General features: G+C 39.5%; 1 protein-coding gene across 2 annotated transcripts; it reads right to left on the minus strand.

Moving 5' to 3' along the window:
• Positions 1 to 113: 113 nt before the first annotated feature.
• On the minus strand, positions 114 to 13,714 carry LOC124068891 (aminopeptidase Ey-like). Of its 2 annotated transcripts, none has more exons than XM_046407540.1 (21): positions 11,909 to 13,714; positions 10,101 to 10,840; positions 9,240 to 9,382; positions 8,649 to 8,788; positions 7,874 to 8,000; positions 7,605 to 7,759; positions 7,367 to 7,480; positions 7,031 to 7,174; positions 6,623 to 6,688; positions 6,374 to 6,439; positions 4,806 to 4,978; positions 4,593 to 4,669; positions 4,374 to 4,504; positions 4,207 to 4,262; positions 3,980 to 4,127; positions 3,655 to 3,746; positions 2,219 to 2,329; positions 1,788 to 1,955; positions 1,474 to 1,614; positions 965 to 1,046; positions 114 to 682 (listed from the first exon to the last, which is right to left on the minus strand). In XM_046407540.1, the coding sequence occupies exons 2-21, from the start codon at positions 10,727 to 10,729 to the stop codon at positions 524 to 526; spliced, it is 2,922 nt and encodes a 973-aa protein (XP_046263496.1). In that variant the 5' UTR covers positions 10,730 to 10,840; positions 11,909 to 13,714; the 3' UTR covers positions 114 to 523. The 2 variants fall into 2 exon arrangements, with proteins under 2 accessions (XP_046263496.1, XP_046263418.1); XM_046407462.1 differs by having other exon boundaries at positions 4,374 to 4,510.
• Between the last annotated feature and the right edge of the window lie 54 nt (positions 13,715 to 13,768).

The raw sequence follows: 13,768 nt of genomic DNA on the forward strand, positions 1-13,768 counted from the left end.
CTGCTGCTTTGTCAAAACCGTTACCTGTGATGTGATGTGTGGTGCTGCTCAGATGCCTGGAGCTCCTCCACTTCCAATAACAAACTTCATGGACATCTCTTCTCAGTCAGACATTTTATATTTAAACAATGTTTATTTCCTTTGTAGTCCCTGCAGTCATGACACACATACCTTGCTTACAACCTTTGTAAAATGCACAGGATGGTCTCAATATTTTCTTAAATATGGAGGTACAAAATGTTACATGGCTTTTACTCCATTGGCAGGCATCTACAGAAGCTGCAAAAATTTGCAGTCTAATGAACACAAAATATCACACTTTTGTATTGTGGAATTATTCTCAAAATGTACTTACAGTAGTAAAATATATTTTCCTCTTACAAAATCTGATGTTGGTATCTTTCTTCATAAAAAAAAAAAACTTGCTCAAAACTTAATATTTAAAAAAGCTCCATCACTATCAGAATAATAATAAATTTGACAGTAGAACAATCTACATTTAAAAACTGTATAGGGGAGAGTGTTACACTGGAGAAGAAGCTTCATTTGTGAACCATTCCAGCACCTGCTCCTTGTTTATGTTCACCCAGTTCATGTTGGCCTTGGTTCTCTCCAGTGCCTGCTCAAGAGATACTGCTCCTGAGCCCAACTGCCCTGCATGGTCTTCTTTAAACTGTAGCAACTGGAGAGGAACAGGGGGTTACTGGGATTCAACATTGCATGTAAAGCACAAGACTAAAAAGCATGTCAGCAGAAGTAATAGATATAATAAATAAATACATTTGGATAGAATAAGATTTTCTTGGACATCATACTAATGTAATAACACTTCAGTTGTTTGTACTGCACTTGGTGTAGGAAAAACATCAGTCTAATTATGATTATCTGTTCACTCACAAGGATATGGAAGACAGGGGTCATTAAGCCCTCCACAAAACAAGCATAAACCCTAGAGAAACCATACCTGCTTGTAATCAAATTCGGAGGAGAATCGTTTGGTCACTCCATTAATTAGTGCTCCAAAGGAAAATGATCCACTGCCATAGCTGAAGAAAAGGCAAAAACAAGACAGGCTTTGATCATTTTGCAATCATCTACAGTCTGCGTAACCAAAACTGTTTGCCATGTGAGCATCTAGTGAAGCATCTCTGGTGCTCTGAGGTCAGTGAAGAGAGTGTGAACAGTGACAATACTCCTATGCTGATGCTTAGGGTTGGCTATTGCTATTCATTTTTCTTAGCTGTAGTAATATTGGATGTGTATGTCAAATTGTTTGACATATTGACTCTGCTAGAAACAAAGTCAGAGAATTTACTAAAATCAGTTAATTAATCCTCTGCGCACCACAGATATCTGTCCCAAAAATTGTTGACAGTCCATCAAAAGAAACTGACACTGCACTTCTTCTCCAGCTTTACTGTAAAAGCAGCACCATGTTACAGCATATACATGAGCACATCAGGAATAACTCACTGATTGAAAATATGGTCCCAGTTGGCTCTGACAAAGTCCCATGCCAGAGGCTGACCAACAGTGTTACTAGCAATGGAAATGATAGTGGAGGTGGCATCCTGCTTACGAACCATGTCTGGGTCCAGACAATACCCCAGATACCTGAAACACACTCAAAGTCAGGGATGTGATGAAGGACCATGGAAGCCCTGCAGTGACCATTCTCTGTCAGCAAGGGTGAGTTATAATGAATCAAATTGGTTTATTCATCATGCACCCAAAGCAAAATGTGAAAAATGATCTTAAGGAGAGCAAACACAGACAAAGTCACTGACCTGTTCAACAGCCAGGGCTGTTTGGTGCAGGACAGAGCATACAAGAGTTTATCAGCCTCTGAAGCGATGGTAGCATTCTTATACATGGACCAAGCAAAGTCCCACTCTTCCACTCCTCCTGCTGCAATTGCACTGCAGTACACTGTGGACTTCAAGTTGGGACTAATTCTGGAATGATTGATAAAGATGCCTATTAATTAACAACAATGACAGCAGTGACAGAATCAAGTGGGAAATGGTTGATAAGGACCTTAAGAAAATATTTGAATTAAAGCATAACATGTACTGCATTTACCAAAATTAGGAAAATCTGAGGCATAAATATTTCAGTGGGAAATGAAGAGGATAGGAAGACAAATATGTAAATAAAGTGAAGGGAGTGTGCAAAATAAATAGACAGAATGAAAGTAAAGCGTGGAGAGTGAACATACTTGTTGTTAGCTGGGTTTGTCATCCACTCTCTGAACCAGCCAGTGGTCAGCTCCTTACAGCCCTCCACACCAGTACTGCAGGCCAAGGAGATTGCATTCACTTGGTTGTACCTGCACAGGAACATGAAGCATTACAAGGGTGAGACAAATGTCTGCAAGACAATGGGAAGACAGTAGGATCCCAACGGATGAGATAGGTCACTTCCATACATCCATTTTCTGTACTGCTTATCCAGCAGGGTTGCAGGGGGGCTGGAGCCTATCTCAGCTGACTACGGGCGAGAGGTGGGTTACACCCTGGACTGGTCGCAGGGCTGACACACAAAGACAGACAACCACACACACTCACACCTAGGGGCAATGTAGAGTAGCCAATTAACCTAATGTGCATGTTTTTGGTATTGTGGGAGGAAGCCGGAGTACCTGGAGAAAACCCACGCAGGCACAGGGAGAACATACAAACTCCACACAGAAGGGCCCAGACCGGGATTCGAAACTGGAACCCTCTTGCTATGAGGCGACAGTGCTAACCGCTGTACCACCGTGCCGCCCATAGGTCACTTTCTTCAGTGAAAATTTGATTTTAGTGAATACTGCGTCCCTAAACTCATACTGCCATCTAACCGCATATGTTCACTCCTTCCTGTTCAGGTTACTTAACACAACACCACTGTGCACAACAAGAAAAGAAAGAAAAAGAAAAGAAAAATGTACATCCATAATACCTGATCATTTCCCTTTTTGTGTGGTTTTGTATGGTATTTACTTGTAAAGACACTTTTAACCCTCTCATTCTGAAAAATAAGGACCTAAATTAAGATGAAGTCATGGCATATTTTCTTTTATGTTTTTGTAGCAGAAAAAAAGAAATTATACATCTTTCATATGGTGACTATGGTGGTCCCCAGATGTGAGGTCTGCAGTAGGATCATATTCACACTACTGAAGGAGTCTATTAAAACTCTTCATTGTTGATTCATATGATGAATTCAAACTCTCACGGCATTAAGCAAAACCACTGACAATGTAGTTTTCAGTAGAATTGAAAAGAAGTTTTCCAGGAGTGAGAATGTAAGTGAAGAAGAAAATATAAACCCAGGAGGTGGCATGTTTTTCTATAGAGATAAGAATAAATTGGAGTGAACACATTTAAGAGATACTGGAGACAGGGACACAGTGTAGAGAAGGTCAAGTAAGGTACAGCTTGGCAAGATTTTTATGAACAAGGATGGGTAAATACTTTGGGGAATTTAAAATTTTAGCATCCAAACAGACAAACTGGTCTCTGATCTCAAGTGATCAGTGAAACATTGTGACATGACATTGTGATATATCAAACATATCCTGCTACGTGGAACGTTACCTTTGAACATATACACTCAAAAGAATGAAACAGACATGCTCGAAAACACACACAAGTATATGAACATCCTTACTGGTCGGTGTGGTTTTCTGGGATCTTTGTCCAGTTGACAGTGATGTCTTTGAAGTAGTTAAACAGAGGTGTGACCTGTTTCTTTATGTATGCCTGAGGGATGAAATTGTTCATATATAGTTAACTTGTATTTCTGTTTGAAAAGAGACACGCCTCAGCCAGAAATTGTTATATTCAATTTGCACTGCAAACAATTTCCAGTTACATTTTTCCACAATCAAGTACCACAATATGCAATCCTTCACCATCACCTTTAATCTGCGGAGACCCACAATGAAATTAATTTAATGAAGAAGAATAACATATGTCATCCATTGTTCACAAACCTGCATGGGTCCATACACTTCACTGCGGTCAAACATGAGGAAGAAGTAGTCCAAGTTGCGTCTGGCTGTCTGCCAGGGTATGTATTCCACTTCTTTATTGAGGAACTTGGTAGTCCTCAAAGCCAGAGTTGTGCTCACCATCTTTGCCCTAAAAATAGTATTATACACTTATCCAGCTCTGTCTTTCGATATGTGACAAAGATGCTTTACGAAAAATATGGTCTCACCTTGCGAGATTAAAAGCATCATCGATAATTTGTGCTCGGTTGATCAGTGGAATATCCTGAAAGATGAACGAGCAATTAAGAGAGAAAATTGTGTTTGGGAGCTTGGACAGTCACTTAAAAATGCTGCAGAAGAATTGCACAATTATTTCCTGTTAGAAGTGTTGTACCTGATGTTGGGAGCTCAGCTTGGTCAGGAGACGCTCCCAGTTTTGAGAGTCATAGTTGACTCTGTAGAAGCCCTTCATATTTATGTTGGCCAACAACCAATCAGGACCAACTGCCATGTCAGTGTTTGTAGCTGTTTGCATGGAGATCAAAAACTACATTTTTGTATCACGTTCATCGTCATTGCAATTCTGTGATAATACACCTGAAATAAATCTTACCCTCTTTTTCAAGAAGCCAGTACTGCTGTTCAGCTCCACCAGCCTTAATCCATGTAATTGGGACAATCCACTCATAACTAGAACCATGTCCATCCAGCCATACGTGATGTACAGAAACACAGTGTATACAGAGTGAGCAGGTGACTTCTACATGACAAGGTCGCAAACAGCATATCCAGCATATTCACATGAAATTTTGTAAAGGTTTCCTACTTGAATGGTGAAGGTGTGCTCACTACAGAGTCTGGGTCCAACAAAAAGTGTTTCTGGGTGATGCTTCCAGTCTGGGTGTTGATGGTGACCACTGGGAAACCCATCTGTAGGATCCAGCGGTTCATGATAAGCTCCAAACTGCGGGGAAGTTTTATGCCAGCTTCATCCACTGCCTGGTAAAAAAGAACATTCAGAGAGAGGAAGGAAAATCAGAAGAACTGTTTAACTTTATGACAAATAGTTCAGAGGGAAGCCACATAACAAGAAGCCATATTTTGACATTTTTCTTCGCTGTTATATTTATATTTTTCAATAATTTATTCAACATCTTCTGATGACCAGTGGTCAGTGTGGTAACAAGTGACAATTACAGTATATCAAAACAGAGTGTGAAAATAGGCACAAGTTCAAAAGAGCCATAACACCCACCAAAGGGAGATCTTAATGCTTCAGCATACCAAGACATTTTGGACAATGCTATGCTTCCACCTTTGTGGCAACAGTTTGGGGAAGGTCCTTTTCTATTCCAGCATGACTGTGTCCCAGTGCACAAAGCAAAGTCCATAAAGACATGGCTGGATGAGTTTGTTGTGGAAGAACTTGACTGGTCCACACAGAGTCCTGACCTCAACCCCATCCAACACCTTTGGGATGAACTGGAACAGAGACTGTGAACCAGGCCTTTTGGTCCAACATCAGTGTCTGACCTCACAAATGTTCTACTGCATGAGGGAGAAGAAATTCCCACAGAAACACTCCAGAATCTTGTGGAAAGCCTTCCCAGAAGAGTGGAAGATGTTATAGCTGCAAGGCCGTCTGTGTGTTTACAATGCAAAGTCATTACCGTCCCTGTTGGTGTAATGGTCAGCTGGCCCAATACTTTTGTATGGACTGAAGTGGACTGAACTAAGCAAGTTCTCTTACTTATATTTAATTTTGAATTTGTAAGAGGGCACGTGTTACTTTTTTGAAAATTTTACAGCTACACTAATCAATACTTCACAGAAAAATATATAACATAAGTTGGTGAATTGCAAAGTAACTCTAGACTAATGTTGACAAAATGTTTGACTACTCCTTTAATATAAATTTAAAGATAATGCACCAAATAACATACTAACATAATAACACAAACAAATAGTAATGAATGCATTTCTAAATGAAACCTTATTGTATTTTTTTGCATGGTAGAGTTTACTGAAATGCTAAGAACTACACATACTGTATAACATAGTCGCAGACCCTCTATGAACTACTAGAGCTACTGAGAAGCATTAAGTGGGGTTTACACGCCACACCTGTCAAGTTTTAAGACTTCAAGAAGTAATATCTTCACAAAAATTACTGCTCATGACACACTGCCATGTTTAGAGTTTGATGTGATGAACACACTGGATGTGTCAGAAAGCTTGTATGTTTCTTTACCTTAGCAATCAATGTGTTTAGGCTGCTATTCAGGGATTTTTTGAAGAAAAATAAACTGAGAATTTTGAACAAAGGTTTTGAATTTCTTTTTTAAACAGCTGAGCAGTTGTTTCGTGGCCACTGTGATGATGGTGATATCTTACCCTTTCCAGGTGCCTCCAGAGGTCTGTGTAGACTGTGTTCTGATACTTGAACTCCTCTAAGTAAGTCTGGAAAAAGATAACAATCCGCTGGTTATATTTTAGTTGTGCTTCCACAGTAAATGAAACAAGTTAGATGCAGGTCAAGAAAATGCAGATATGAAAACAAAATAAAAGACTATGTGCTGACTGCTGGACAGTTTCACCACACATACAGATAAAATGCTCATCAGTTTAATCAGCTGTACTCACATGGAGTCCTTTGGAAAAGACGGCCTCAGTGATAAACTCTGAGAGCATCCTGAGGACTGCAGCTCCCTGTAAAGAAAAGCAGGAGCATATTAGGAGAGTTAGTGGGTGAGATGGGATCAAGCTCAAGGTGATTACTGTGACAGATGCTACTTCTGCAATTCACAACTGCAAATGGTCATATTACAAATTTAATAATATTTCTATTAATTGTTCAGGGCTAATAGAATTACAGCAGTCTGTTAATGAGACAGATTAATCTATAATTTAATTGTGTAGTTACCAAAGACAGTGTCAAGACCCATTGATGTAAATTTATCATAGAGATCAACATCTTGTGTAGTGGGGCTTGAAGAAAACAATAGATTTGTTTAAGGAAGTTGTGATGTGTTATTCTCAATTATACTGCACCTTGCTGTATGTGATGGAGTCAAACAATTGACTGATGTCCTCTGGTTTCTCTATGTCCTGCTCTTTGGATGAGAGGGGATGAGAAGAGGCCAAGGCATCCACACCCATCACACCGGTGATCTCATTCAGAACTATTAAATCTTTCTGGAGAATACACAGAATACACATTTCTGCATTTAGCATGGTGGCACGATAAGACATATTTCCCAGTGAAGATGATTTCTACATCCATGTTGGCATGGATCTTAAAATGAGGTCAATTCAGTATTTGCAGCAGGTAAATACTCAGTGTGGATATATTTCTCCTGGAGATGTCCGCTGGTGAAGAAAACACACCATATTCCATGTTGGTTCTGCGTAGTGGGCTCCAAGATAAGAGACGTAGGTGGCAAACCCCTCGTTGAGCCACAAGTCATTCCACCATCTCATGGTCACCAAGTTCCCAAACCACTGAGAGGAAAGATCTTCATTTTACTGGCAGTTTTTCAACACATTTGAAACACAGTTATTATCAAACATGTGAAGTGAGATTTCTGGAGGCCAGTTCACCATCAAATGTATTTTAGTTTGATACCATATGAGCAAGCTCATGCGAGATGACTGTTGCCACCCACTCCTTGTCTCCATTGGATGACACTCCAGGATTATATAAGAGGGCGGTTTCTCTGTAGGTGATCAGGCCCCAGTTCTCCATGGCTCCCGCACCAAAGTCAGGCAGCGCGATCTGGTCTGCAAACAAACAGAGGTCATTTGTTTTTTACTGACGGCTGTATATATTCAAAGATATTTTCAGTAAATAATATTAATAATACGGTGGTTTAATAATACTGGGGGGGGTTGTACCTGACTTTTTCAGAGGATAAGAAGAGTTGTAGTAGTTCTCAAAGAATGTTAGTATGGGTCCAGTCTTCTCCAGGGCATAGTTTCCCTGGCCCTCCTCTATGGCTTTTTTGCGAGCCCAGATCCTGATCTGGACACAAACAGTACTTCAATGACCAGACAGAACAAAAGTGAGACCAGAGATCTGGAGCACTGCTTTGAGTCCAGCAGAGGGCAGCATAGAAACACAGTCAAACGAAGTCACAGAAGAAGGTGGTAGTAGTAATAGCAGAAAACTGTATTTGCTCAAAAGTTCATTTCAATCAAATTTTACAGTTAACCAATTATTGAAATAATATTTGGAATAATTATTAAATCAGAAGCATAAGTACACCATGATTAAAATTAAACCAGTAAATGATCAAAATGAGTCTTGAAAATCCTCTAGTGGGAGGAGGAAAAGTACCCAACAATTCAGTCTTATTTGAAAGATTATTTTTTGTTTTGACAAACAGAAAGTAATTTTTCTTTCTGCAGCATTCATTCCTAAAAATGGCTGCTGTGGCTCCAGTTTTGAGCTCTTTCAGTTAAGTGCAGGTTCTGTTGGGCTCCATCACCTTAAATGATTTGGCTTATTCAAGCTGTATAACAAAAGTGGAAAGATATATAAGAAAGATTATAGCACCAGCAGACAGACAAAGTAGTGGGAACAAAGGCAATATTAGTGACAGTGGTAGTGAGGTGAGGTTTGGTTCTCAAAGTAGTTCTGACTTTAAGATAAGATGTAATAAGTAATTACCAAAACATCTGCATCTGGTTTAGACGCGTTGTATGCAAAATCACACACAACGAAAGCCAGCAAGTAGGTTGACATAATCTCTGTTGGTTCAAAGCTTGTCTGGACTAAATTCTGGCCATCAATAATGATGTTAACGGGGTCTGTTTAAGGAGAGACGGCAGGAAATTTATTAGAAATGAAGAGATGAAGAGTAATAAGCTGACTGAATAACTATAGCACAATAAAGCAGACAACTGAATATTTGGAGCTTCAGTATCAGTTATTATTGCAGTTATTCTTTTTTTTACTATTCTTTCAACAATGTAAATGAAATTTGGAGAGCAAATTTGTTACAATGAATAACAAAATGTTTGATCATCACTTGATACAAAATAAATGGTTAAAAAACATGTTGACTTATGGTTAGCACCTATAATTTAACAGATTTCTGCAAATGAAACACAAGAAGCATTTGGTTTAAAAATGTCTACAATCATCTTAGAAATGCAATTGAGGTAAGGTATTTTGCTCACTTGGAAAGTTACTAGGAAACATGACTCATGGACAGTTCACATGTAAAATGCTGCAATGGAAACTCAAAGAAGAACTTGCCGTAATTCATGCCGTTGGACAGGGCCACAGTGTCACGTGAGTGTATGAGGGTTATGTGGAAGATAGCTTTCATGGCTGGCTCATCGAAGCAGGGGAAAGCTTTCCTGGCATCTGTTGGCTGCATTTGTGTCGTGGCCAGAACTCTGAACACAGCAATTAAGAAAACTTGATCAAAACCAAATGTTAAAGATAAGGATGATTAGTGAGATGATTACATGAGGCCGCAGTAACTGTACATACATTTCTGTCCACTGCAAGGTCTCTTTAGATACAATCACTAGTCATCAAGTGAAAGTACTTCATATCCGGCTGTAGAGGCTGCAAACTCAGCACTCCAAAATTTGAATTTGGAATTAAAATTTTGTTCCAAGTGATTGTTTTTTTTAAGAAAATGTTCACCTTATTTCATTATTTTTCTTTTGTAAATGATGTTTTTGCACCCTGGAAAGAAGTTAATCTAAAATCAACAAATTACTGGCTTTGTAACTACATGGTCATTGATGTATCAAGTAGAGAATAGTTCTTTACTTACCTTGTAGTTCAGGGGAATAAAACCTTTTGATTTCCCCAAAATATCTTATTAATAAGATTAATATATTAATCTATAATCTAATCTTAATCTGTCAGACACCTTTCTCATACAACTCAAAAAATTGAGAAATCATATTTTCCAAAATGCTGAACTGTCTGAGTTTAAATGCATTGTCTACACTGCCTGTAAAGTTGTCAAGGTGTTTAAAGCCTGTATTATTACATATTAATATTTACACCTTGTGATGACTCACAACTAATGAAGAATGTGTAAAACATAAAATTAGTTAAAAAATAAAAATCTAATCAAGATAAAAAGGAACATCATACTTTTTCACTCCATCTTCCATATATTCACTCCTGTAGAATCCCCCTAGGTCGTCAGCCAGCTCTCCAACAAAGTCAGTGGAGAGCTCGTACATGCTGTCGGCCTGCAGAGGACTGGTGAGCTGGACCACCAGGTACTGGGTGGGAATCTCCAGCCAGGTGCTTTTCAGGTCAGGCGCAGGGGCTCCATCGAGGCCCTTCAGCTGGGCATGGTATCCGTTGTAGGTGGTGAGGTTCAGCTTGTTGGAGTGGATGATGATGAGGTCTGTTTCCTTCATGCATCTGAAGACCACCGCTGAATTTCCAGTGAATATGTACAGGCCATCTGCGTTGGGCTCCAGCCGAGGCCACAGAGTCACATTGTAGGAGACAGGAACAAGGGAGTCTGGAAGTCTGTAGTGGTCCCAGGGCTCCTTGGGAACAACGGGTGTTGTGAGGAGTGCAGGCACGCTCGTGCTGTCCGTGGAGGGCGTTGTTGGTGGGAGAGTAGTGGTGGGAGAGAGTGTCACTTCATTCTTTGACTTCTCCTGAGCATAAACCACAGACAGAGCTATGATGGTGGCCACAGCGCCGATGGCTGCAATCACACAGGTTACTACTACTGCTTTACTGACGTAGACTCCTTTCCCCATGTCTCCACCAGAGAAGAAGAAGACAGAAGAGAGATGGTGATTGCTATTTATGTCCTGCCCTGTTAGATTCAGCCCAAAGTTAATGGTACATCCTCTGGGCGGGGAAAACAGCTGAAAGTACAAAACATTGAGTTGTAAAAGTTCTTGAGATAAGAGACAATTCTGCCTGTGAACTTTAAACCTCCATAGCAGTTCTGAATAAAAGGCCTCTTTAGAAGCAGGTCTGTGTTGTCTCTGTTTATTGTGTAGTAGTGGAAATACAGTAGAAGACTGTTTGTGTGTACAATTTGCAAATGTCAACTGTATACAGATCTGGCTGTCCGATGGTGAAGAAGCCACTGTTGTATAATGAAATGGGCAAAGCAGGGGTTTACAAAACTGGTTTAACTTTTATTTAGTCTCAAATGTTGTGTAACCTCTAAACTTGCTTTCACTGAGAAAAACAGATGTGGCTTTAAGACATTGAAACTCAAACACATATTTTGTGCTTGGGCTGCACAGAAATGTCTTCCTATGACATTTGATTTTGATGTGACAGAAAACAAAACAAAAAAGATGACCAGATTTAGTATTTTGTACAATTAATCAACTCCTGCCCAAAAACAAGAAGTAAAAACAAACCAGAGCAGGGTGAAGGATGACACATCTGTCAGCCAGACACCTTATTACCAGAATATCATGAATGTGAAATCATAATAAGGGTTGACAGGAAATGACAATTTTGGTGAATCAGACACAGTAATGTTGTGCGGTTAGCGACTTCCTGGCAGCAATCCACTGCAACACAGAGGGAGACCAACCAAATACATGCAGCCACCTATTCGTGGGCGATGACTTCCCAATATGACATAATTTCTAGTGTTGAGCTTACAGATTGTCAAGAAAGAGGATAAAATAATTTCTAACAAGCCTTCAAACTCAAGGCTCTATCACTCAAACTGACTTTTCTGGTCTCATTGGTATCTGCAGCAACATGACCCCATTAAAGCATGGCCCTGTTTTTAAAGGCAGGTCTGCTTTTCTTTTTCTTCTTCTTTATCTGAATACTTGCTCAGAACCTATAAAACAGTCACAGAACTCTCAACAGAACAAGAGCCACCCCACATGCAGATAGATACACAACACCAAATTACATTATTATGCAATGACAAAATTTTATTTGAAACAATGTTTTCTTACCTTGTGTTTCGCTGGTTTTGACCCAGTCAATTCAACAGCTTTTTAATCTCTCACTGGTGAAATATGATTTTAAAGCTGCCAGGCTGCCCTCACTTTTAGCAGTTTTGACGAAAGAAATTTAAAAACATCCCGAAGAGTTTTCGTTTGTTGTTAAAGGGGGGCACTACTTATATCAGCTCAGGCAAGTCAGGATCTGTAACAGTCAGTGCCTGTTAGTACTCTCCCCATATTTCCTGATGTTCTCCCCTGTTTCCCCTCCCCAGTGTGAGTTCGTTCCTGTCTGTCTGTCTTGTCTGTTTAGTGTTTGTCTAGAACTGGGCGTGGTGACCTATTCCTTCTTCCCGCCTCTCCACCTGCACACCTGTTCCACAATCAACTCCACTCCTTACCTGCTGTATAAAGAGACCAGTTAATTCAGCTCAGTTCAGTTCAGTCAAGTTTTGTGGTAACCACTTCAGGCCAGTTATCTCTTAATGGTTTTCCTGTTTTTCCTCATGCTTGTTGTGTTGTGACTCTTGTTTCTTTGGGCTCAGAATCATCTCCAGGCAATGTCACTTGAGTCACTCTCTCAAAAGCCACATGACATAATCATTTTCACAAGGTGTATAATACTCAGCATAACTTGCATGTAACCTTTTTGTTATTTTCAAATTTACATAGTTCATAACATAGTTCATAGTTACATTGAGTAACATTGAGTAAGAGTAATACACATAGTGTATTACTATGTAATACACAGTTACATTGTTCATAAAATTTCATTTAAACCTCTTATCAGCTCATGATGTCTCTCTGAACTGCCAGCATCCCAACATGTTTCAAACAAACAGACTGAAACAAGGAAAGTTTCTCTTCTGTGCTAATCTTACTCTTTCGTCATTGCACAATGATAGTGCCTCATTGTTAAGTGGATGAAAAATCTAGAATATGTAGGCCTTTGCATAAACCATTAGTATGTCATCAGCACTGAGGGCAATCAATAATTTCTGATCTTATCACACTTAAACAAAAGGATAAACAACAACTAGGTTAATAAAAATGACATCAGACTAATTTATTCCGTGTGATCACCCTAAGAACATCTTTCTCTCCTATCACTGAAGGGCAAATCGATTCAAATCGAAATAAAGGTATCCAGTGTTAAGAATGATTTTTATATGTATGCAGTCAGTTTGAAATACTGGAAGAAATTAATATCCTATCATGATTAGGACCACTAATGGCAGTCACAGGTCTCAGTCACTTGTAGAAGCTGTATTAGTGAACACTGAAGCTTCTCTCATGCTCTACAGGTGTTAAACACTTCATATTTAAGGTATAAATGTATTAATACAGAAAGCTGCAACGTATAATGTCAAGTATGAAAAAAAGAAAGAAAAAGACATAAATGAGCATTTTTCATACATACATTTCTGAGAGTGAAAATAAATGTCATGTGAGTAAAACAACTTTTGGTACAACATTTTTTGTTCTATGACAATCACAGACTAGAGGTCAGAGTTTTACTTTAGTATTTGTTGCTGCACTATATGGTCAAAAGTACTGGGACACCTGACCATTCCACAACAGGGACTTTAATAACATCACACTCTAAATGCATAGACATGCAGTTGGTGCTCCTGTTGCAGCCATAACATCTTCCACTTTTCTAGGAAGGATGTGGGAATTTCTAAGGGAATTTTTGCCCCCTCATGCAGTAGAACATTTGTGAGGTCAGACACTGATGTTGGGCCAAAAGGCCTGGCTCACAATCTCTGTTCCAGTTCATCCCAAAGGTGTTGGATGGGGTTGAGGTCAGGACTCTGTGTGGACCAGTCAAGTTCTTCCACACCAAACTCATCCAGCCATGTCTTTATGGAC

Source organism: Scatophagus argus, chromosome 1, assembly GCF_020382885.2.
Source record: "Scatophagus argus isolate fScaArg1 chromosome 1, fScaArg1.pri, whole genome shotgun sequence".
NCBI classification, from domain to species: domain Eukaryota; kingdom Metazoa; phylum Chordata; class Actinopteri; family Scatophagidae; genus Scatophagus; species Scatophagus argus.

Bases quoted from the DNA above. Each gene is read 5' to 3' on its own strand.
- LOC124068891 (XM_046407462.1), bottom strand. From the start codon at position 10,729: ATGGGGAAAGGAGTCTACGTCAGTAAAGCAGTAGTAGTAACCTGTGTG. The intron at 8,001-8,648 runs GTAATTACTTAT...GTTTGTGTCCAG, and splicing joins AACCAGATGCAGATGTTTTG to ATCAGGATCTGGGCTCGCAA. The intron at 2,330-3,654 runs GTAAGGATGTTC...GTTCCTGTGCAG, and splicing joins CCAGAAAACCACACCGACCA to GTACAACCAAGTGAATGCAA.